Source organism: Numida meleagris, chromosome 19 (assembly GCF_002078875.1).
Source record: "Numida meleagris isolate 19003 breed g44 Domestic line chromosome 19, NumMel1.0, whole genome shotgun sequence".
In the NCBI taxonomy this organism is placed as follows: Eukaryota; Metazoa; Chordata; class Aves; order Galliformes; family Numididae; genus Numida; species Numida meleagris.
This window is the reverse complement of record NC_034427.1, coordinates 8,162,208-8,182,393: the sequence shown is the minus strand read 5'-3', so window position 1 is coordinate 8,182,393 and position 20,186 is coordinate 8,162,208. Positions and strand designations below refer to the sequence as shown.

General features: G+C 45.8%; 2 protein-coding genes across 3 annotated transcripts in view; one reads left to right on the top strand and one right to left on the bottom strand.

Moving 5' to 3' along the window:
* On the top strand, window positions 190-7,043 carry TCFL5 (transcription factor like 5). Of its 2 annotated transcripts, none has more exons than XM_021416468.1 (6): window positions 190-1,014; window positions 1,653-1,836; window positions 2,487-2,649; window positions 3,248-3,488; window positions 3,893-4,034; window positions 4,702-7,043. In XM_021416468.1, exons 1-6 carry the CDS (start codon window positions 356-358, stop codon window positions 4,846-4,848), a joined length of 1,536 nt encoding a protein of 511 aa, XP_021272143.1. In that variant the 5' UTR covers window positions 190-355; the 3' UTR covers window positions 4,849-7,043. The 2 variants fall into 2 exon arrangements, with proteins under 2 accessions (XP_021272143.1, XP_021272142.1); XM_021416467.1 differs by having other exon boundaries at window positions 3,245-3,488.
* The window catches only part of COL9A3 (collagen type IX alpha 3 chain), a 34,181-nt gene continuing 20,650 nt past the window's right edge, over window positions 6,656-20,186 (bottom strand). Inside the window, exons 17-32 of the mRNA XM_021416466.1 lie at window positions 19,941-19,994; window positions 19,591-19,644; window positions 18,868-18,921; window positions 18,074-18,118; window positions 17,391-17,444; window positions 17,090-17,143; window positions 15,788-15,841; window positions 15,052-15,123; window positions 12,148-12,183; window positions 11,290-11,334; window positions 10,708-10,740; window positions 10,441-10,587; window positions 9,782-9,836; window positions 9,124-9,306; window positions 8,820-8,897; window positions 6,656-6,844 (exon numbers count right to left, since the gene is read on the bottom strand). Coding sequence (XP_021272141.1) covers window positions 6,669-6,844; window positions 8,820-8,897; window positions 9,124-9,306; window positions 9,782-9,836; window positions 10,441-10,587; window positions 10,708-10,740; window positions 11,290-11,334; window positions 12,148-12,183; window positions 15,052-15,123; window positions 15,788-15,841; window positions 17,090-17,143; window positions 17,391-17,444; window positions 18,074-18,118; window positions 18,868-18,921; window positions 19,591-19,644; window positions 19,941-19,994 — 1,194 coding nt within the window. The 3' untranslated portion in view covers window positions 6,656-6,668. The remainder of the gene's footprint in view (window positions 6,845-8,819; window positions 8,898-9,123; window positions 9,307-9,781; window positions 9,837-10,440; window positions 10,588-10,707; window positions 10,741-11,289; window positions 11,335-12,147; window positions 12,184-15,051; window positions 15,124-15,787; window positions 15,842-17,089; window positions 17,144-17,390; window positions 17,445-18,073; window positions 18,119-18,867; window positions 18,922-19,590; window positions 19,645-19,940; window positions 19,995-20,186) is intronic.

Here is a 20,186-nt window from a genome sequence, read left to right as displayed (position 1 = left end):
CCCGGGGGGGCGGCGGGCGGCGCTCCGCTTCCCTTTCCCCTTCCGAGCGCGGGGGTGAGGGGCCGCTCCCCTTCAGCTGTAGTCAGCTCCGCGCCCTCCGAGTTGCTGGCGCGGGGGCTCGGCTGAGGGAGCCGTAGGCCGGCAGAGCCTGGAGCAGGTGAAGGCCGTTTCCCGGGAGCAGCGGTGTGTGGAGCGGGCGGGGGGGGCCGCGGCCGCCGCCTCGTGTGGTGCGGGAGCGGCGGGGCCGCGCTATGTGCCGGGCTGCCTCCCTGTGGCTGCCGGCCGTGATATTTACGGGTTTGATGGTTTAGCGTGTGACGGAGGCGCGGGTCCGCGACTCAGGCGCGCTGCGGCCATGTCGGGCTCGGCCCCGCAGCCCGGCGCTCCCGGCCCCGCTCCGGCGGCTGCCGCGTCCGGAGGGGACGCGTCCTTCGGTGAGCAGAGCCTCAGCTTCTCCGCCGCGGACCTCAGCCTGGTGGAGCTGACGGAGATAGAGTACGGCCAGCTGCAGCACGTGCTGTACGCGCAGATGGAGGCTCAGGCCGGTGAAGGTGAGGCGGAAGCCGGGGCCGGAGCTGCGGGTCCCCCCGCGCAGCAGGCCGAGGGCTGCTCCTCCTGCGGCCCCGCCGGCCCGCCCGCCTTCCCCGGCCTCTGCCAGCCGGGAGTGACTGCCGACAGCAGCGTGCCCGGCGCCAACCCCTGCCTGGGCCACGCGGACTTCCAGGAGCTCAGGATGATGTTACTCAGTGAGGCCAACCCCCCTGCCGGCCAGGCAGACAAAACGCCCAAGGGTGGCTCTGCGGAAGGCTCGGGGCACGGCTTATTGAGGGCGAAACACGGTGACAGCTTTGCTGGGGCGAGCAAAGGGAGCGTAGTGGTTGAGCATGTGGCGCTGGCACCCGAGCCCAGATCGAAATCTGCAGTCAGAGTTCGATTGGAGGACAGATTCAACAGCATCCAGACAGAAAAGCCCAGATGCCAAGAACCCCAAGAATCTGGAGTAACTCTTAACAAGTGTGTTGTGCTTAATTTCAGTTTCTGTTGTTAAGCTATGTATTTTCATAGAGCTCGAACTGGTGTTCTAAATTAAGCCTACGATCAGTACTTTAATACACGAGATGATATCGTAAGTTGCACTTTTCTAAACTCACACGTGGCTGCAGCTGCGCTCTGCCCTTCCATGTGTCACGTCAATGGCACAGCGCGTAGTCACACAATTAAACACTTTGCCACTTTATTCTTGATAACAACCTGTAATTTAACTAAGGGCGAGAGAAGAACGTTACCTGGTTTTGCAGCTTACGAAAAGCGGGGCAGCTTTTTGATCCTAACAAAGTATTAGGAGCGGTTGATTGTCGTAATGAATGGCATAACCTAGAGGCTTGGCTATGATAAATACTTCGGGTAAAAGTCGTCTTATACAATGTATACAATCTGGCCCTGTAACTGTATCAGCGTGCTGCTAAAGCATAGTTCGGCCTGTTACTGCCCTGAATAAAATACCTTCTCAGCTGATAGATTTTTTTTTTTTTTTTCAGTAAATGAAAGTGGTTTCTTGATGATAGCTACTAAAGGATATGTAGCTGTAAATTTTTTCTGCGCTCCTCATTTTCAAGTACTCACCTTTGTGTGTTTTGTGTGTTGTTATGCAGTTTAGTAACACTGATTCAGCAGCCGTCAGAGCTGGTCGGCGTCCCTCTTCATCAGCATCAGAACAAGTGTGCGGCGTTGGTGAAAAATAAGAGCACACCCACCACACCTTCTCGACAGTTCACATATCCACTGTTTACTATGAGTGCGTGTTCTGCTGGAGCTGCTAATTCCTCACAGGCCCAGGTAGGTCGTGTGTTCTCCATTAACTGTACTCTGCAAATGTCAAATGCTAATAATGTTAATCTTCCAGGTGTAATAGAATTGTGGAGGTTTGTGGTAAAGCGTGGCTTGGTTTGGATAGACATGAGTAGTATGATCTGTGGTTTATTCATCTGTTAAGGTTATCAAAATGATTCAAACCAATGGTGTGGCAGTTACCTCATGCAGTAATGTGCACTAGGTAAAGATCTGTTAGATGTCTTAAGAGAAAGATATCTATGTGTATGTTTTTTGATTGTATCAGCTTCATCTGTACAAGAGCAGGAGGAGATGCTTAACAAATAAGATTTTCTATTGTTTGTTTATTTTCACATCCATTTTGGTGAGAAGGGTGGTGTTCTGTTTTCCCTTTTTCTTTTTCCCTGTAACCTCTGAAGCAGGAGAGATAGCGTGGCACTCGGGAAACGCCAGAGGGGTATTAAAAAAGTAAAACTACAAATTCAGCAGACTGTTAAAATGCCACGGTTGTGATGTACAGAAGTAATTGAGATTTATTTTCATACAACACATTGACTAATGGAGCTGAAATTTAAGGTGTTCATATGAAGATAATCAAAATTGTCTCCTTTTTATGTATATAATTCTCCTAAGTGTTCCGTTTTTGATTTTCACAGGCCTCTGGGACATCTTGCACTATTTTGGAATCTGCCAGACATCAAGAGATTGGGATTCCCAGAACATTCTCTTTCTGTTACCATCAGGAAATGGAATCCACAAAGCAGACAGTAGGTGCTATGAATAAAGCTTTGTCCGAGGAAGTTTGGATTAAAGTTGGAGGTAAACCACCTATCTTCTTTTCACTTAGCTTTCTCTGTCCTTCAAATCCTTTTCTTTTTAATGTGCATATGAATATGAGCGTAGTGAACCATAGGAGGTGTGGCCTTTGAGATACACTATGGGCAATATGGAACTAGATTAAAAAAAAAAGGTTGCCTATAATTTTAGCCATATTTACAAAAGCGTTTAGCTCTTCTAGCTTGAAGTGAGAAAACCTGAGGCTGTAAAGTATCTTTGAAATTCTGGGTCTAGAGTAAGTAACTGGTTTCTTTCTACGTTTTTTGACCCAAAAGTTCATAGAGCAGATCCAGTTATCAAATTGAAGAACATTTAAAGGACTTCCTCAGATGCTAATTAAAGGTAGGCATGATCTCTATAAGTTCTCTGAGAAAATGGAAGCTAGGTGGATTTTGAAACAGCAAGCAGTGCCTTTGGGTTTAGGACACGCGTTGCTATGAGAGTCAGTCTAGATTGGCTGTAAAGCTTCAAAGATTGTTCCACATAAAACAACCAAAAATAAATTTTCTATGCTCAATATTTTCCATGATCAATAGGAGGATTATCAATAGGTTCTTTTCCTCTTTGTTTTGCAAAGAAGACACCTTATGCAAGCAAGCGATAAACAAAAGAAGTTGCAGCCGAATAAGCCCATTGGATGCAAACATAGATCGCAAACCTCTTAGTGAAATTCAAAATATGCGAGATAGCCAGAGTACTGCATCTGCCCAGGGTCCCTGGCAGTCAGCACAGTCAAATTCAAGTATGCAGGTACAGAGTGGTACGCAGGAAGGAGTTACTCAGCGGAGAGAAAGACATAACCGCATGGAGAGAGACAGAAGGTAATTTTTCTATGAGGAGCTGCAATGCAAAGTTTTTCAAGCCTAAGGTACTGATACTCTTAACAGTCCCATCGTTTTCCAGAGTAGAAGGTACATTTGCTGTATTTTGTTTTACCCACAAGAAAAAGCAATGCAAGTGGTGAGGATTGGGTGTTTATTAGAAGGAAGCATATGTGCCTAATTGTGGGCTGCCCTAGAAAGATGAGACAACTAACAACTAATATACAAACTTAGAAATATAGTTCACAGCAAGCTAAAGATAGTTAGCTTAAAATAAAACAAAAAGCAGTCCCCAAAGGTCATGGCTTGTATCAGATGTGAGTAGATGTCCTTTAATTGTTATTATTATTACTTTTTTCCCTTACTTCTCTTCCATCTTGAGAACCTTTTGTATTTGCTTGTAGGCGCAGAATCCGGATTTGTTGTGACGAACTGAATCTTCTGGTTCCGTTCTGCACTGCTGATACTGATAAAGCAACAACCTTACAGTGGACGACTGCATTTCTGAAGTACATTCAGGAAAAGCATGGCGATTCTCTGAAACAGGTTCCAATCTAATTTCATTTTTCTTCTCAGCCAATCGGTGAAACATTTTAAAGCTGTCATAACATAGCTAAAGTGTATGGAGTGTTTCTTCTGGGTGAAGGACCACTGTGTGATTAAACTGTCCTTTATGAAGCTGATTTATTTGACCAGCTCTCCTCACAACGGTTTCAGTTCAGTAGTGTGGTATCATAGGCTGTCTTCAGTCAGAATTTTCAATTTTTTATTTTTTTTTTTTAGCAGGAATTGGGCTGTCTGCAGAATTAGGGCCTCCTTCCTATTCTTCTCCTCTCTTTTTTCTCTGTTCCCCACTTATTCACAGAGACGTCTCTAGCTGGCTTTTATGAGCCAGTGGTTACATGGTGGGATTCTGAGCTATGTGTATGCCCACGCTATCTTAAAGTGGGTGAGAGCAGTCAAGGGTTATATGACCTGTAAGCTCCCACACTACTCCAGCCCTGCTTGCAGCCCAAGGGCAATTCTGCCTCTGCTAAAAGTATCTTAGGAGAGCAGATGGAGTGGGTGCAGGAAAGCCTGCACGGTCCCTTGGTGCTTACTGTTAAAGGTATATTAGTTTTCCTCAAGACACTAGTGAAACAAAAACATATGTCTCAAGAAAATATCTACATCAAACTTTGTTTTTTTTTGTTCTTTGTATTTTGATTTTTAGGAATTTGAGACTGTGTTCTGTGGCAAAACAGGCAGGAGACTAAAAATACCAAGATCAGATTCATTTGTAACGTGTCCAGTTCAGGAGAACGTGCAGCATGGCTACGGAGACCAAGTAGCCTTGAATTGTCTAAGCGTGGATAAATAAGGAATGACCCAAACTGTATTTTTCTCTGTTTACCTGTGGGGCTTTGGCTTACTGTGATTAATTTATTGGATAAGCTCTGGGAGTGACTTGCAAAAATATAACTTGTAAAAGCACATAAATAGAACTTTAAAGAAAACATTCACCGTTCAAAATGGAAATGGAAATGGTCTGCCAGCAATATAAATCAGTGTTCTGTTCAAGGGGCTTTGGGACTAGAGGAAACAAGAAAATGTCTTGACAGCTGTTAACTATTATTCTCCTTTTGCTCTTTTCCTATTTGTGGTTCTGCTTTGGATTTTTTTTCCCTTCTTTTTCCTTTAAGGTGATACAGTACAGTTAAGAATTGTTGTAGAACATCACTCTATCCTGTTACTTTAATGACTACATGCAAATATATCCTTTAAGTGTAAAAAGAGATGTAAGGTACTGTATTACAATGCCCATTTTTTTCATTAAAAGTTTAAAAGTTACGTGGGTTAATTGAATAAGTGCATAGTTTCTAAATTGTGCAGCTGTTATGGAGTTTGTTTGCTGTATTTTAACACATTTGACTCCAAAGATTAATACAAAGCTATTAGCATTGTTTTTAGAGTGGTGCATTATTTTAATGTATTTCACACAACTGTCCAACAGTTTCTTGTATTGCTTAGTCCAAAAATGGCATACTGTAAACAGCAGATTGTTTAAATGCACAAACTATTTTAATATTTAAAGACTAAGAGGGCTCTAGTGCTGAGAAGCTTCAGCATTGAGGGCAGGAATAGAATAGTGTATGAGCTTTATTAATTTCAGTGCATCATAATAGATGATGCCAGTGGGTTTTGAAGTACAAAAAAGTCTCCCAAAGTAAATACTGTTTGAAATCACGGATACTGACAATTTTGCAGCAATTTATTTCCAAACAATCCTAGGAAAAACAGTCTTGGAGTATAGAGTTCATCTGAGCATTCGATGTGTATAATGACATTTATAACATCACAAAGAAAAGGTTAGAAAAATCTCCTTTTATTTTTACAACAGTTCATACAAGTCTTTTTTGGCTGAACTTTAGAAGAGCATCCTTTCTTATTTGGGGTTTCTTTCACGATAACTGTGCAAATAGCTTAAGTTGAGGTCATAAAAATGCTGTTACTTAACTTTGTTATCATATGGAAATACAAAAACTCTCCCCTGCAAATTAAAACATATACATTGCACCTTTTGCAGAATTTGATTGCAAGAGGCTTAGTAATTACTAGTCTGGGCAAATATTTGAGGTGCAGTCTGAGTCGTGATAATAGGCAGCTTATACCTCAGCTGTGGTCTTAGCCCAGAACGTTAAGGTGTTCAAATACAGGATGCTTAAATGCCTTATTTCCACTGCTGTAAGTAGCAGCCAGGTGCCTGAAACCTGAACGACGTGGATGTTAGTGCACAAACCTGCATGACTGGAGGCAGTGGGATCAGCACCGAGGGATTCAACTGACAAGGCTCAAACGTTTATACAGAAAAGCTGCGCTAGTACAGCTTGGGAGATGATGGTAAAAAGGAACACTTCCTCTTGCAGGTCTCTTCAACATAGGGAGGCAGGGAAGGTGAGGTGATTTAGCAGTAAAAATTCTGGAAAAGAATTGGGGAAGGAGGAAAAAATACTCGTAAAGCATCTTTAGTTAGTTTTCATCTGATGCTTTCTTTTTCATAGAACTGAATTATTGTGTCAAAGTCTCCACTTAAAATAATAGAAGGAACACCTGTCCATTTATCACTAGGAAGATTGTCTGTTTTCTTACAATGCACTGTTTATTTAAATATTCAGTCACTTCTCCACTTCTTGTACTGTTTTATGATTTCTTGGAAGTTGATGCTCCAACAGCTCCCATGCAAGCTGACGTGTCACAAATGCCTGGAGTTCCCTGAGCCCCGACAGCACCAGGAGTACCAGGATCCCCTGGAAGACCGGGTTCACCCTGAGCACCATCCCGACCATTCTTACTAATTCCAGGTACACCAGGAAGTCCTAAACAAGAAGGGGGAAAAAAGATTACATGTAATATTTTCTGACTTTCATTTTAAAAATATATATATTTATATATATATATACATATATATATAAAAAACTTTCAAAGTTCTTAAAATACTTTGAGTATCTGCATAACAGAATTGTTATGACTTGTTGAATACAAGGTGTTGAATAAATTTACCCTGACTCTGCAGTATATGCCTTGGATTTTTTTCAGAGTACCTTGGGTTTACTGGAATTCCTGAGTGTAGTTGAGGGTGGGTGTTTAACTGCGTGTTTAATATTGTTGCTGCCTGTGTCCGTTTTGACTTTTGCTGACCACAGAACTGGATTCCACTTTGCTCCTACCTTAGTCTATGACTCCATGGAGGACAGTAGTTAACCAGATTTATTGGGCAGGGTCCCCAAACAGTTCCCTCAAGAAATTCTCCAGCTGTGTGAGCTCCTGGCTCACTTACTGTGCCAAGAGGAGGGCTCGTGCCCACCCCTACTTCCTGGCCCCGGATCCCTCCTTAGTGGGAGGCAGCAGCATCCAGCTGCTTCAACTCATTGCACTTCCCAAGGTCTGATCGTAATTAAGACTGAATAGGGGAAGGAGAGTGACAATGCAGAACACCTCGCTGACATTAAAGATAAGGAGCTTCCTTTATAATGCGTCTAATTTCAAAGAGTTCCTCATGGTGAAACACGTTTTGTTTGTTGGCAGAAACTATTTTGGTTTTGGGCAGGCTTGAGCTATTCTTTCTTTTATTCTTTTTCTTTTAGATGCCAAACATACTTCACAAAACACTGATTCCCATAATAACAAGCTACTGAGGCTTTTATAAATATTGAAAAAGGAGCTTGTGTCTCCCTGAGGGACAGGCTGTATCCATAAACCTGCATTCCTGACTCAATTCTGACACAGAAATGGTGCCTGATCCTTTTTATTTTAGTTAGAATTGCTTCTACTGTTGATCTCACTCCACCTCATAAATAAGAGAAATGCTCTCAATACTTAAGATATGAAAAATAGCATCTTTTAACATGCTTTAGAAAAGAAAATATTTATATATTAATACAATTATTTTATGGAAGGATCTGAGAGACAACTGCATATAAATACTCTGTTTTTATGCAAGTATATGGATGCAGAGCCTGGTTTTGGTGCCTGTAACTTATTCTGTAATCACAACTAGAAAAGCTGCTTTAATAGGTAAGCAAAATAAAAAATACTCTTTCAGACTTTCTAAGAGGGGCTTATTCATTTGCAAAAATGAAATTTGGTGGCCTCTGATAAAGAATTCATGGGATTATAGCCCAGTACAGAGAAACACCACCACGGTGCTCTCCTCAATCATTACACTGGGTTGTATTTGTTTCTGGCAAAACGAACGATCAGCCCTGACTCATGTGCAGAAGTTTGCAGGACTGGAGCTCTCGTCCAGGCTGCAGCTGTCACTGCAGGCATTCCATGTCACAGCAATGAGCACTGCCCTCCAGCCACACCACAGGGAATGGGCAGCGGGAAGGATTCTTCTGTCTTAATCTAAAGCAAGAGCCTCACTGGTGTTACACACCTTGAAGTGAGCCGATGCATGCTCAGTTAATTAAGTAATTACTGTATATGAAGTCCCACTGAAAATAATAACCTTCTGATGGTGGCAGCCACATGGGAGTAGTTAAGAAGGGTTCTGACCTCCCTATCTCTAAAAGCTCCTGACCTTTCCCAGCCATTAGTGGAAGGAACATAAAACAAATGAAGAATGAAGCTGTGCCAGCACCTTTATCTAAAACATTCAGTACAGGACGGGAGTGGTGAGAAGAGGGGATGCAATGGTTAAGTTCCACTATTCAAACTGTGCTACCTGCTGTTCCTAGAGGAAAACAATCCTACTGTAACATTAATGGTAATAGTGTCTAAAATAGGCAAAGCTGTCTTCCTTAGCTTTTACTTCAGTTATGACTCATTACATTATGTGCACAGGCTTACCTTGAGGTCCTTGATCACCATCAGGCCCATCAATTCCTTGTCCAGCCGGTCCTTTATCTCCCTTTTCACCAGTGTCACCTTGAATCATAAATAAACAATTTCAGCAATGAGTTGTAAAGTCAAAAATCCTCAGGTCACTGCTAAGATCTTTGCTTGCACAGCATCCTAAGAGATGCAAGCAAAACCATCCTGTAGAACTCCGTCTGGCCAAAGACTGATCCATTCTCCTCTACTGCTGACATCAGTACAAGTTGGTCATTTATTTCAGTGGGTGTAAGACAGAAACTGCTTGGCTCAGTCTCACCTCTGGGACCAGGATCACCCAGTTCTCCTGTTGGCCCTCTGTATCCAGGGGGACCACGAGCACCAGGGTGTCCAACACTTCCCGTAGCTCCAGGAGGACCCGGTGGACCAGCTGGGCCAGGACGACCCGTCATCCCAGGAGACAGGGGCTTCCTCAGATTAGCAGCTAACTGTGCGATTTGATCTGAAACACAAAGACAGAATAACAACACCTTACATTAAAATCTGCGTGTCCAACGTTTTCACTCTCTGCCCTTTGGTCAGAAACCTGCTGGCGCCTTATGCCAGTTTCTGTTTCCTAAACCGCTTTGAAACATGGCAAGTATCGTGGAAAATAGTCCTTAAATAATTAAAAACCAAGTCTTCTGAAACAAGCAATACTGAACATAACCTCTAAAGGCAAAGCAGTAATGTCAAGGAAAGAAGGACACATGCTGGGAGCTGGCATCTGCCTGGAGCCCTGCTACAGGGGCTGGGATTGGCCATGACTGGGAGAGAGGAGCTGGGGGCTGAGGTTCACAATGATGCACATGAGGGGATATCAGAGCTTCTGCCAGCATGCTTTGTATGTTGCCCCGATGAATCATTTAAAAATACTAAATTCAAAAACAATGGAAGACATCCCAAACAACAGGGTGACCTGTGGAATTGAAACTCACCATTTATCATTTCCCCACACAGTTCTCTTATATGTTGCTCACTGGCCTCTTTGCCCTGCAATTAACGGAGAAATCCTGCATTATACAAACCACATTATTGATAATAATCACTGGCAGATACATCATGACTTGAAATTCATTTCCAGCAGCTCAGTAAGCAGCACAGGATGAAAATGAGTTCCCCCTCCCCCTTCAGAAGATGACGGCTTCAATTTGAAGCTGTGTCACAATATAAATGGCAGAGATTAACACATTTCAGGCCAGCTATTGAATCCGGGCCTCACCCAAGTGTCGAAATGTGAGCCTGGACCAAGATAGAGGTCTAACATTTGAATCGCTGAATTGGAGCTGTATTTTTAAATGACCGATTTCTAAGCAGCTCGCAGCTCATTCCAGTGGACACAAATAATCTGTCTGTCATTGTGGGAGAAGATTCATTCTCCAAGGTAAACATCTGGGGGGACTGTAATTCTGAAGCCTGCAGACCATTGATCTTTTTCCACTGGAAATCTGATGCAAGACTGCTAGCTTGCCAGCACGGTTACTTCCATCTGCTCAAATGCAGAATGCAACCTTCCCTTCCAAATATGCACCCAAAACCTGCAATCCTTCCATTCAGTGCAGTGAACAAATGTACCACAGAAGCAGGCAATACTTACGGGAGGCCCCGGTTTGCCTGTGATGCCAGGAACCCCCCGCTCCCCTTGATGGCCCATGGGCCCTGGGTGTCCTGGGATCCCTGGAACTCCAGCTGTCCCATTGGGTCCTTGGGCACCTTTTGGACCCAGTTCTCCTCTTTTTCCTGGCTATAATAAAGAAAAATAATGCAATACTTAAAGTTTAAGGAGATGCATCGCTGAAAGATACAGTAAGCATGTTCATAACCAAATGATACAGGGCATGAGTCCGCAATGCCTGACACGTACCTCTCCTTTTTGGCCAGGAGGACCAAAGGGACCCTGTTAGAAAGAAAAGGGAAATATGAAAGAAAGATCTTACAGAAAACGTGCATCTAAAGTCCAGTCTCCCACTCTGCAAGGTCTGGGAAGCAGTGATGACATGCACATGGCATGCAGTGGGCCACTCTAGTAAAGGACCCAGGAACAATAATGGGATGTTGTAGACCAGATCCAGCCCTGGCACTAATGGGCTTGCCCTGGTACCAGTGCTGAACACAGGTCCATGCAGCCTGGAGAGTCCTGGAGATGGACAGAAAAATCCCCACCACGCCCTGCAAAATGACAATGAGTGCTGATATGCCACTGCTGCGTGAAGGCCACGCTGCCTGCCCAGTGCCTCCTCAAGGGAGCAGGAGAGCCAGTGCACTCCCAGAGGGCTGTGGCTGGAAGGCTTGGCTTGCTGTCTCCTTTTTGCAGCCAGTGGTGCGATGATGGCAGTTGGAGCACTTGCATGGTTAACACTAACTGATTGTATTAGTTCTCGATTCACAGTCCTGTACGTCGCTCTACTATTTAAAATTCAATTCTACCCAGCTTCAGGACACCTACCAGTTCTCCTTTGTCGCCTGGGAGACCGTCTGCTCCAGCAATGCCCTGAAAGGAGATGACAGAATTAACAGAGCACCTAACAGTGCACACAGGTTACTGGCAAGAAGGCTCGCTCTGAGACTTGAACAGCTTCAGCTCCTAAGGGAAATGGGGGCACTTAGCAGTGCTCTGGCACCACTCCAAGTGCAGCTAAGCTTACTTATTGCACGGCAATTAGAGCAGATAACGAACACCGTTATGGGGACTGTATGGCTGGAGAGAGAAAGTTATTTCAAGACAAACAGAGGACAGGTTGGCTTTTCCCCTAGCAACAAAACGGAGACCACACAGACACTGAAACTGGGAAACAGAACAAGCAATGCCTGTTGGAAAAGCACTTGTTTTATGCAAGAACAAAGTCAGGCACTGACCTAATTTATATATTCAGTGAAAATGATCTCACAAAGCTCAGCACTGAGATAGATCCAGCTATGGGAGCTAAGCAGCAGAAGGTAAAAGATGAAGTAAATGAGCCTATGAGGCTGCCAAGCCCTGGGGCTAGGATGAATCCTCCTCACTGGTCTCAGGGACCGCCCCAATGAAATGCTGGTGCAAGGAGCTCACATACAGCATGCCTCGTGGCTGCAAAATGAACTGCAAGAATCCAGCACTTTTAATCACAGTATTTTCATAAGTTTCCATTGGAACAGACTACGTCTCTCTCACCAGCACAAAAAAAAAATGATCCAAAAGTGTTTTATTGGTGTCTGCTCTGGACTATCCATGTCCAAGGGAAGGAGAAGCAGTCTGTGCACCTTCGGCATGGTTTGAATGCCTCTTGTCAGCATGAAGCTCATCACAGAAAGCAGTGTCACTTACCTGGTTGCCTTTGGCACCAATAACACCAGTAGGACCCTAAGAATGAGTAAAAGAAGGCAAATGAGCTCAAACTATTCTTTTCTTGTGAATTCCTAGTGTGTCACACATGCACTCACACAGCAATGAGAGTCAACCTAACTGCCAAGTTGGAGAGATCAAAGCTCAGCTCATGCTTCTCAGACATAAGAAGAGATCTAAAGCATCCATGCTGCTCTTGCAGCCCACTCCGCAGCCAGCAGCTCAGGCCTCAGCCCATGCACTTAGGGTATAAAGAGCAACAGGAGGGCATTTCAAGGCTTTAGAGCATCAGTTCTCTCGGAGATTTAGAACCAGGTGCTCCTCACTTGGAGGTTCACAGAACGACACGGCCACAGGAATAAAATATATTCCAGTGATGAACCATTTTGCCCTTCGGATGAGGTTTCTACAGCACATTCATCAACCTGGCACCTGCAATCTGATCGTTCTCTAACAACCAGACCTGCAGACGGCTCAGCAGGAGGAACCTCAGAGGCAGAATAAAGGCACGTCATTCTGCTCAAGTCAATAAGTTTAAAAAAGAAGGGAGAGGATTTCTACAAAAGTAGTAGGAATTCTTGGCAAAACGGACAATAGCACAGGGAAATGCAGAAATGACTACAGCTATAACTCCTGTTTTATGCTTGCCAGCAGCAAAGGCAATATGCGTCCAATATCTTGGAGAGTCCTGAGGCTCCATGGAAGTTTATGGCAATGAAACATCATAGCCACCAAAGGGAGCCCTGTGAGGAACGCTACCTTAGAAAAAAATCTTAAGTTGCAAAGATTTTGATTCAAAACCGTGGGATTTCATACAATCATAGAATGGCTGGGGTTGGAAGGGACCTCAAGGATCATCAAGCTCCAACCCCCCTGCCACAGGCAGGGCTACCAACCTCCATATTTAACATTAGACCAGGCTGTCCGGGGCCCCATGCAACCTGGCCTTGAACATCTCCAGGGATGGGACATCCACAGCCTCTCTGGGCAGCCTGTTCCAGCACCTCACCACTCTCTTGGTAAAGAACTTCCCCCTAATATCTAATCTAAATCTTCTCTCCTTCAACTTAAAACCATTTCCCCTTGTCCTGCCATTATCTATGCTTTTGAAGAGTTCACTCCCCTCCTGTCTGCAGGCTCCTTTAGGTACTGGAAGGCTGCAATGAGGTCACCCCGCAGCTTCTCTTCTCCAGGCTGAACAAGCCCAGCTCCCTCAGCCTGCCTTCACAGTGGAGGTGCTCCAGCCCTCTGATCATCTTTGTGGCCTCCTCTGGACCCTCTCTAACAGCTCCCTGTCCTTCTTGTGTTGGGGGCCCCAGATCTGGACGCAGTACTCCAGATGGGGCCTCAGGAGGGCAGAGAAGGACAATCACCTCCCTCTCCCTGCTCCCATCCCTCTTCTGATGGAGCCCAAGATACCAATAGAATTTCCCGCAGCCACAGCTTCTAGCAGCAGGAAGAAGTGACCTTCATGGCCCCGAGGACAGCCAGTTCCACACCCAGCGCCTGTCCTCACGTGGTGGCACCTCAGGGTGCTTCTATCCACTGAACACAACCAACATTTCTCAGTGAAGGACTGCATACAGGATCCCCAGGAATCTGATTCTGACATAAATCCTGTGAAGGAATGCTTGCCTATTGCTGCCTCAGACAGCAGCCACAGGTAAGGAAAGCCGCACTAACACTCTCGTATTCTCCCTGCACAGGGGGCTGCCACCAGCGGGAAGTTACTGCAGGTGCCAGCTGCACACAGGGAGGTGGGAAGTTCCCGGGGTTACCCAGACCTGCCACGGCACGTTCTCCTGGGGAAAACTGTTAACGAGCTGCGGGGGTTAAGAAATAACCAACAATTACCTCTCAGAGCAACCGCGCTTCACTTCAGAGCCAGAAATAAAACCTTTTTTTTTTTTTTTTTCTTTTTTCCTTTAAGCATAATTTTTTTCCCCAGAGCAGCTCTCCAGATAACGCTGCTCTGTGCAGGGGCCTCTTTCCCCTTCGGAACACACGTTTCTCAGGGCGGCAAGGCCCCGAACGCGGGCAGGGCCACAATGCTGCTCCTGTCTCACACCTCAGGCTGCGCTCCCTCACACTGAGGCCTTCTTTAAACCCGCACAGAGCGGCCTTTGTGAAACCCCCGCGGTGCGCAGCGATCGTTGACACACAAAGTTCACCTTCACGCCGGAGTCCAGGCAGCTGCCCAACACACGGCTGCTGTTCTCCCGCAGGCCCCGAGCAAATGCCATCGGCTTTGCCCTGCTGCCTTCTTTGAAACGAGAAGGAATTCATTTACATTTAAAAAAAAAAAAAAAAAAAAAAGTTTAACTATGATTTTTTGCTGAGATTCCCAATACCTAATAAAAAAAAAAAAAAAAAAAAAAGTTGGATTTGTTCTGAGGCGCGGGGCCCAGGTATGGTGCTATTCAGAAAGAAATCACGGAGCAAACTCTAATTAAAAAATAAATAAATAAATCTTGAAACCGTAATCAAGCCGTCTGAATGACAGCGTGAATCAGCTCTCCTGTGCCAGGGGGAGTGAGGCTTTGGTGAAATCAGCGCACAGAGCAGGAAACAACAGTTGTCTATTCCGTCTTAGATAGGATCCCATCCTGCCTGGAACGAGTGGGAGCTCCTGCACTGGAAGGGAAATGGGCAGGAAGAGGAACCAAGGCAGAAAAGAGGCAGATGCGCCAATCCTGCTGCCTGCTCAGGGCCCAGCTCGTGCATGCAGCAGCGGAAGGATGGGGAGGGCACCCCAGGTGCCAACCCGCTATCGAGTCCGCATCCGCTTGCCGTGATGACATCAGCCGTGCTGTGTCAGGGACCTGCTGAGCTCTAATTTCACATCTCCCAAGCAGAAAGGAGTTACAGACGTCATCTTCTCCTTACCCTGTCCCCAAACTCTCCACGAATTCCAGTCGGACCAGGAAGGCCAGGTTCCCCACTGGCACCTTTGGGACCCTGTTAGGAAAACAGCAAAAAAGAGAGCTATGGCTGAGAGTCACAGGGAACCCTGCACGGCATCCCCAGAGCTCATCACATTTGAAAGCATTGCCTCGGATCTCCTCTTCCCTTTGTTCCCCAGGGACCATTTGCTTGCTGTTGGCATCGCTTGCACTGACTGGCACAGCCTGCTCTCACTTCTGGTTGAGCACACTGACCAGGTGCTCCAGCCTCATTGCTAATGAAATCCCACCGCCTGAGCGAGCAGCCTCCCGGGAGCCGGCACCACACAGCGCCTCAGCCAGTTCTCTGGAGACGGAGAGTGGTTGTGAACCAAGGAGGGAGAGGGGAGGAAGAAAGAAGAGAGTCCTCTGTACAGCAGAAGGGAAAAGGAGCTCGCTGATGACACACAGCCTGAGGGCGTCCAGGTGAAGGAGAAAGCAAAGGGTCTTTACGTGGTCAAACTCAAAAAACCCTTCTGATACAAACACTAATCATCATCACTTGCAGCACGCAGCGTATCCACCCTTACGTTCTTTCTATTGTCCTGTGTTAACGACGATGTTAACCTGATCCTGGCAAGTGGAAAGACATCTCCTCCCTCACTTGTTGCCATCACACAACGGTGAATGCAGAATGCAGAACATGATGCGTGTGAAGTGACCCTTGCCTGCATACTGACCTGGAAGCCTCGGACACCGGGGGCTCCAATGGGGCCTGGGAGACCAACGGGGCCCTGAAAAAGTAAGGAGATGATTCAGGGCCAGGTAACTCACCTGTGTCATTAAATGGCTCACGTCTAACAGAGAAAATACACTGGTTCATACTGCAGAACACTTTTCCCAGTGGCACTGCTGCTGAACAGACATTACAGTGGTGCTTGTTTGTACTGACATTTGTTAATACTGTTACTACTAATAAAAATGCTTCTTTGTATGTATTTGTGGCTAAGAACATATCATAGTCATGAACAGTACAGATCGGTGACAGCAAAAGAAGAAAGCATGCTGTCTATTCTCTCTCCCAGAATAGCTCAGGCTTAAGGACATTTTGTGTAAGTTAGAACTCTAATAAGACAAGTCAGAAATTAAAAACCAATACTGAACATAAGCATGGGTTCAACTTGTATTGCATCCATGTCAGAAGTCTGCAGCAATGTAATTAGCTGAATTGCACTTGTTCTTCAGCTGTAACAACACGATACCTTTTGTGGCACTGGCAATTTTGGTGAAAAACTGCAGACGTAAAAGCAAATGTTATGAATAGAGTTTATTTCTAAGGCTGATTTCCCTCTCTTTGGGCATCTAAAGAGCAACCACACGCAAAAAATGAATTATTATCCTGCTCAGTTTCTTCCAAGTGGCACACACCAGAAATCATGTCAGACTCGCTGCAAGCTTCTGGATTTCAAAATGAGATTAATGGATAAAAAAGAAAACAAAAAAGCCCAGCAGAACCACTAGAAGGTCAGGTCCAACCACAACTTCACAGCCACAGCAAGACAAGACTGCTGCAGTACTGGGCATGGGCAAGGAAGTGTGAGAACGGATTCCCAACCTGAAAAAAGTTTTGGCTTTGCACCATATGGTTGTGAGCGCTGGGGTCTTTTTAAGCGCTCATGGAAAGCATTGCAGCGCTGCGCCTTTCTGGCACAAGATTCCCAGCAGGTCCACCAGCTTTGTGCCACGTGCTAAGCTCCCGTCACTCGGGACTGCAATGCACAGGCTCTGCAGTGCTGCTGCTTGGAGAGCTCCAGGATTTGCAGTGCACCCCTACTGCAAGGAAAGCGATGCAGGGACGGGACAGTGATGCTGGTGGCAGCGTACACTGCAATAGCTTGCAGGATAGTGACTGCTCTGCTGCCTGACCGAAGCTGCCTGGGGGCAATACAATTAGAGAATGTGGCTGTTTCTTTTAGGCAGAGACTAATCCCGCGTCCTGAGCTCTCCTTTGGTATCTGGTTTACAAGCAGTGCTGTACTTACAGTTGCTCCTCTGGGTCCCGGCAGACCTCTATCACCAGGAATACCGACATCGCCCTGAAACAACACCAGAGTCATCCCTGGCACTCGGGAGCAGCAAATCCACCCTCCCCAGCCCACTGCAGGGCCTGAACGTATTCTTGGATCCCAAGTTACTGCAATCTACTGGGCCACGCCACCTGCCCATTTTGTTACTGAAAGCTTGCTTTGTGCAGGGAAGCAGCACATCAGCTCCAGCTTCAGAGTTTGGTTTAAAGCATGCTCAGCAGAGCTCATGATACATGTAAATGGTGGGGATACGTACGGGGATACCTGGCTCTCCAGAGGGACCGGCCTCTCCCATCTCTCCAGGGCTGCCCTGCAGGGGAAAAAGCAAATACTCCATTAAGGAACAGTTTCAGAGAGCCACCTCTGTCTGTGTAGAGCAACAAGCTGGAAAACTGAGGAGGGAGTTAAGACCTGAGTCAGAAAATAAGAACAGCTTTAAGCTTTTATAGCGTCAGGATAAAGAAGAGAAATCCAATGGACATTTAAAGAGCAGGGAACCAATACATCCCGCGCTGGGACATGGTGCAGGTGCCACTCTAAAGCTCCATGGAAGCTTTTCTCCTGAGGTAGCGGGGAGAAGTCTCCAGAAGGAAAGATGAGATAACACTGCTGGGAAGTGCTCAGTTTTTTATTCCCAAAGAGAAACCTCACTTTCAGGACCTTGACAAAATGGGCCATGCTTCTCTTCTGAGCTTCAGTACATGACCAGTGAGTATCCTGTGCATCTGGTACATGTTCAGTGCGCCAGATACAACAGCTATTATCTCAGCAAGAGCAGGGCCACCTCTGTTGTTTTACCTCCACAGTGGCAGGAACACAGACACCCTCACCGAGGGTCAGCCCGCCCCAAGGATGCACCTGCGGGCACCAAACCTTTTTGCTGTGCAGGTTAATGGCTTCCCCACCAGAGCCCATCATTAGAGACACTGACTCACTTACTGGTTCACCTTTAGAGCCTTTAATCCCTGCTCTTCCAGGCAGCCCCTGGAAAAGAAAGAAAGAAAGAAAGAAAAAAAAAAAGAGCAGTGTGAGAAGAAGTAAAGCTATTAAATGTATTATTCTGGTCTGATTTGTCACACGTGAAGCACAGTTTGCTTGAAGCAATGGAGGAATTTACATTTCTGCATTTCACCGTGGAAATGATGCCTTCCATTTTCCTCTTGTCCACTGTCCTAGCTGCTCTACACACACTACTCCTTAGCAATTAGAGCAAAGAAGAGAAACACACAAATAATGCAACAGCAGCAACATTTTGCACAGTGGAAGCTTCCCTCCTGGGGTGCTGAAAATATTTTGTAAGACAGGAAGAAAGAAATGCTTTATCTCCATTTAAATAGTTGGAAGACTGGAGACACAAAACGTTTTGCCGATGAATACCAGTGAGGCAGGGATCGGCACACTTTTGAATCATAGTCAGCTGTATCCCAGATTTTACCTCCCTGCATAAGGGATGCTCATCACTGGGATGGGAAAGAGAAAATCCCTCTCTGATTTAGATTTTAAATTAGGTCAGATGGCCAGTAGCCAGGGCTTCACTATACTGCTATTTGGTGCTAGTCCAGATGTTCTCCATCCTGTCTTGTACATCGCTCCCTGTCTGCGTGGTGGGGAAATAGCACTTCCTCTTGATTTAAATGGGTCCCTTTGTGGGACAATGCACAAAATGAAGCTCCCCTCTCCCAGGCACGCTGCCTTAATGCCTCGGAGGCGAGCAGTGGTGCTGCCATACTCACGGGAAGTCCGTTCGGCCCCTTCTCTCCAGGAACACCCATACGAGCTGCATCACCCTGTGGATACCAAGAGGTTAGGAGAGACCTTCTGCTACTGGAAAATGGTCTGACACAAGGAGGGGACACATTCCCTAATAGGCATTTACAATCTTCTCCCTCCCCACATATGCAGGACCAAGAGCCTGTTGTGTCTATGGGAGGTAGGCAACCACTGGACACAAAGCTATTGGGTGCTCAAAGATCCCAGGTGCTTCCCAAGTTCCCTTGCAGCTCCCAACCTTCATAATCCAAGAACTTTCATTCCTTGGCAGCACATGGCGCACGTTGTTCCTGTGGGATCACTATTTGAAAACCAGGCAACAAGTACCTGACAGCACCTTGTCTATAGGCAATTAAAATAAACAGATGCCTCCGTCAACAGCTCTGAAAAGGCATCTCTGAAGGCCTAGAGTCAGCCAGTAGGAACCACAGAGCACAGGGACATAGCTGAGTTTAGATCAGATGTGCACGGCCCTTAATGTGCATCTCCTTTCTTTAGGGAATTTCCTTGGGATTAATTAATATAAGTAACTTCACTCTTCCTCGCTAGTCATGCTGCTGGAAAACTCTAAAGGCAAAAGCTTTCCAGCAGTGTATTCTCCTTGACAAGAATCTGAAGCTTTGCAGCACACATGGGACAGTGACAGAAGTGTTTCCTGCACAGTGTGTAAGTAGGACTTTACAAACCTTCTCACCATCGAGTCCAGGAGCTCCATCCCGTCCATCCTTGCCAGGTATGCCCTGCAACCATGCACAATGCAGCTTAAGGTTACAAGGCAGACACTCTGGTCGCAAAACACATTTACAACAAAGAACCTTTTGGCAATGAGATCTCCAGTTGTACTAGGAAACTGGGAAATTTTTCATTAAGAGCAGCGCAACTGGGGTTTGGTCCAACCAGCATTACACTGAAGGTTACGCAGACTCACAGAGCAGAAGCTTGATAACAAAGAATTTAAGATGCAAGATTTCTCCTATCATGTTTTATCTTGACATCTACAAGACACAGAGACTTAGATCCTACTTAATTGACTTACAGGTTCTCCTATGAGCCCACGAGCCCCTGGGTTTCCTTTTGGTCCAGGTCTACCCTAGAAATCAACAATAAATCCTGCGTTATCCAGGACACAACCCTTATGAACAATCAGTAAACCACGATAATATTCAGACTCTGTGGGGACATTTTGTTCAGTTTGCAACAACTCCTGTCTTGTTCACATGGTTACGGTGCTTCCTTTAGCAAGCACCAGAAAATGAGCCAGTGCTGGCTGCAGTGCCTGAGA

Excerpts from the sequence above, each read along its gene's own strand:
- TCFL5 (XM_021416467.1), top strand. The coding sequence starts at position 356 with ATGTCGGGCTCGGCCCCGCAGCCCGGCGCTCCCGGCCCCGCTCCGGCG. Across the intron at positions 1,015-1,652 it reads TCTGGAGTAACTCTTAACAA|TTTAGTAACACTGATTCAGC; the intron begins GTGTGTTGTGCT and ends GTTGTTATGCAG. Across the intron at positions 1,837-2,486 it reads CTAATTCCTCACAGGCCCAG|GCCTCTGGGACATCTTGCAC; the intron begins GTAGGTCGTGTG and ends TGATTTTCACAG.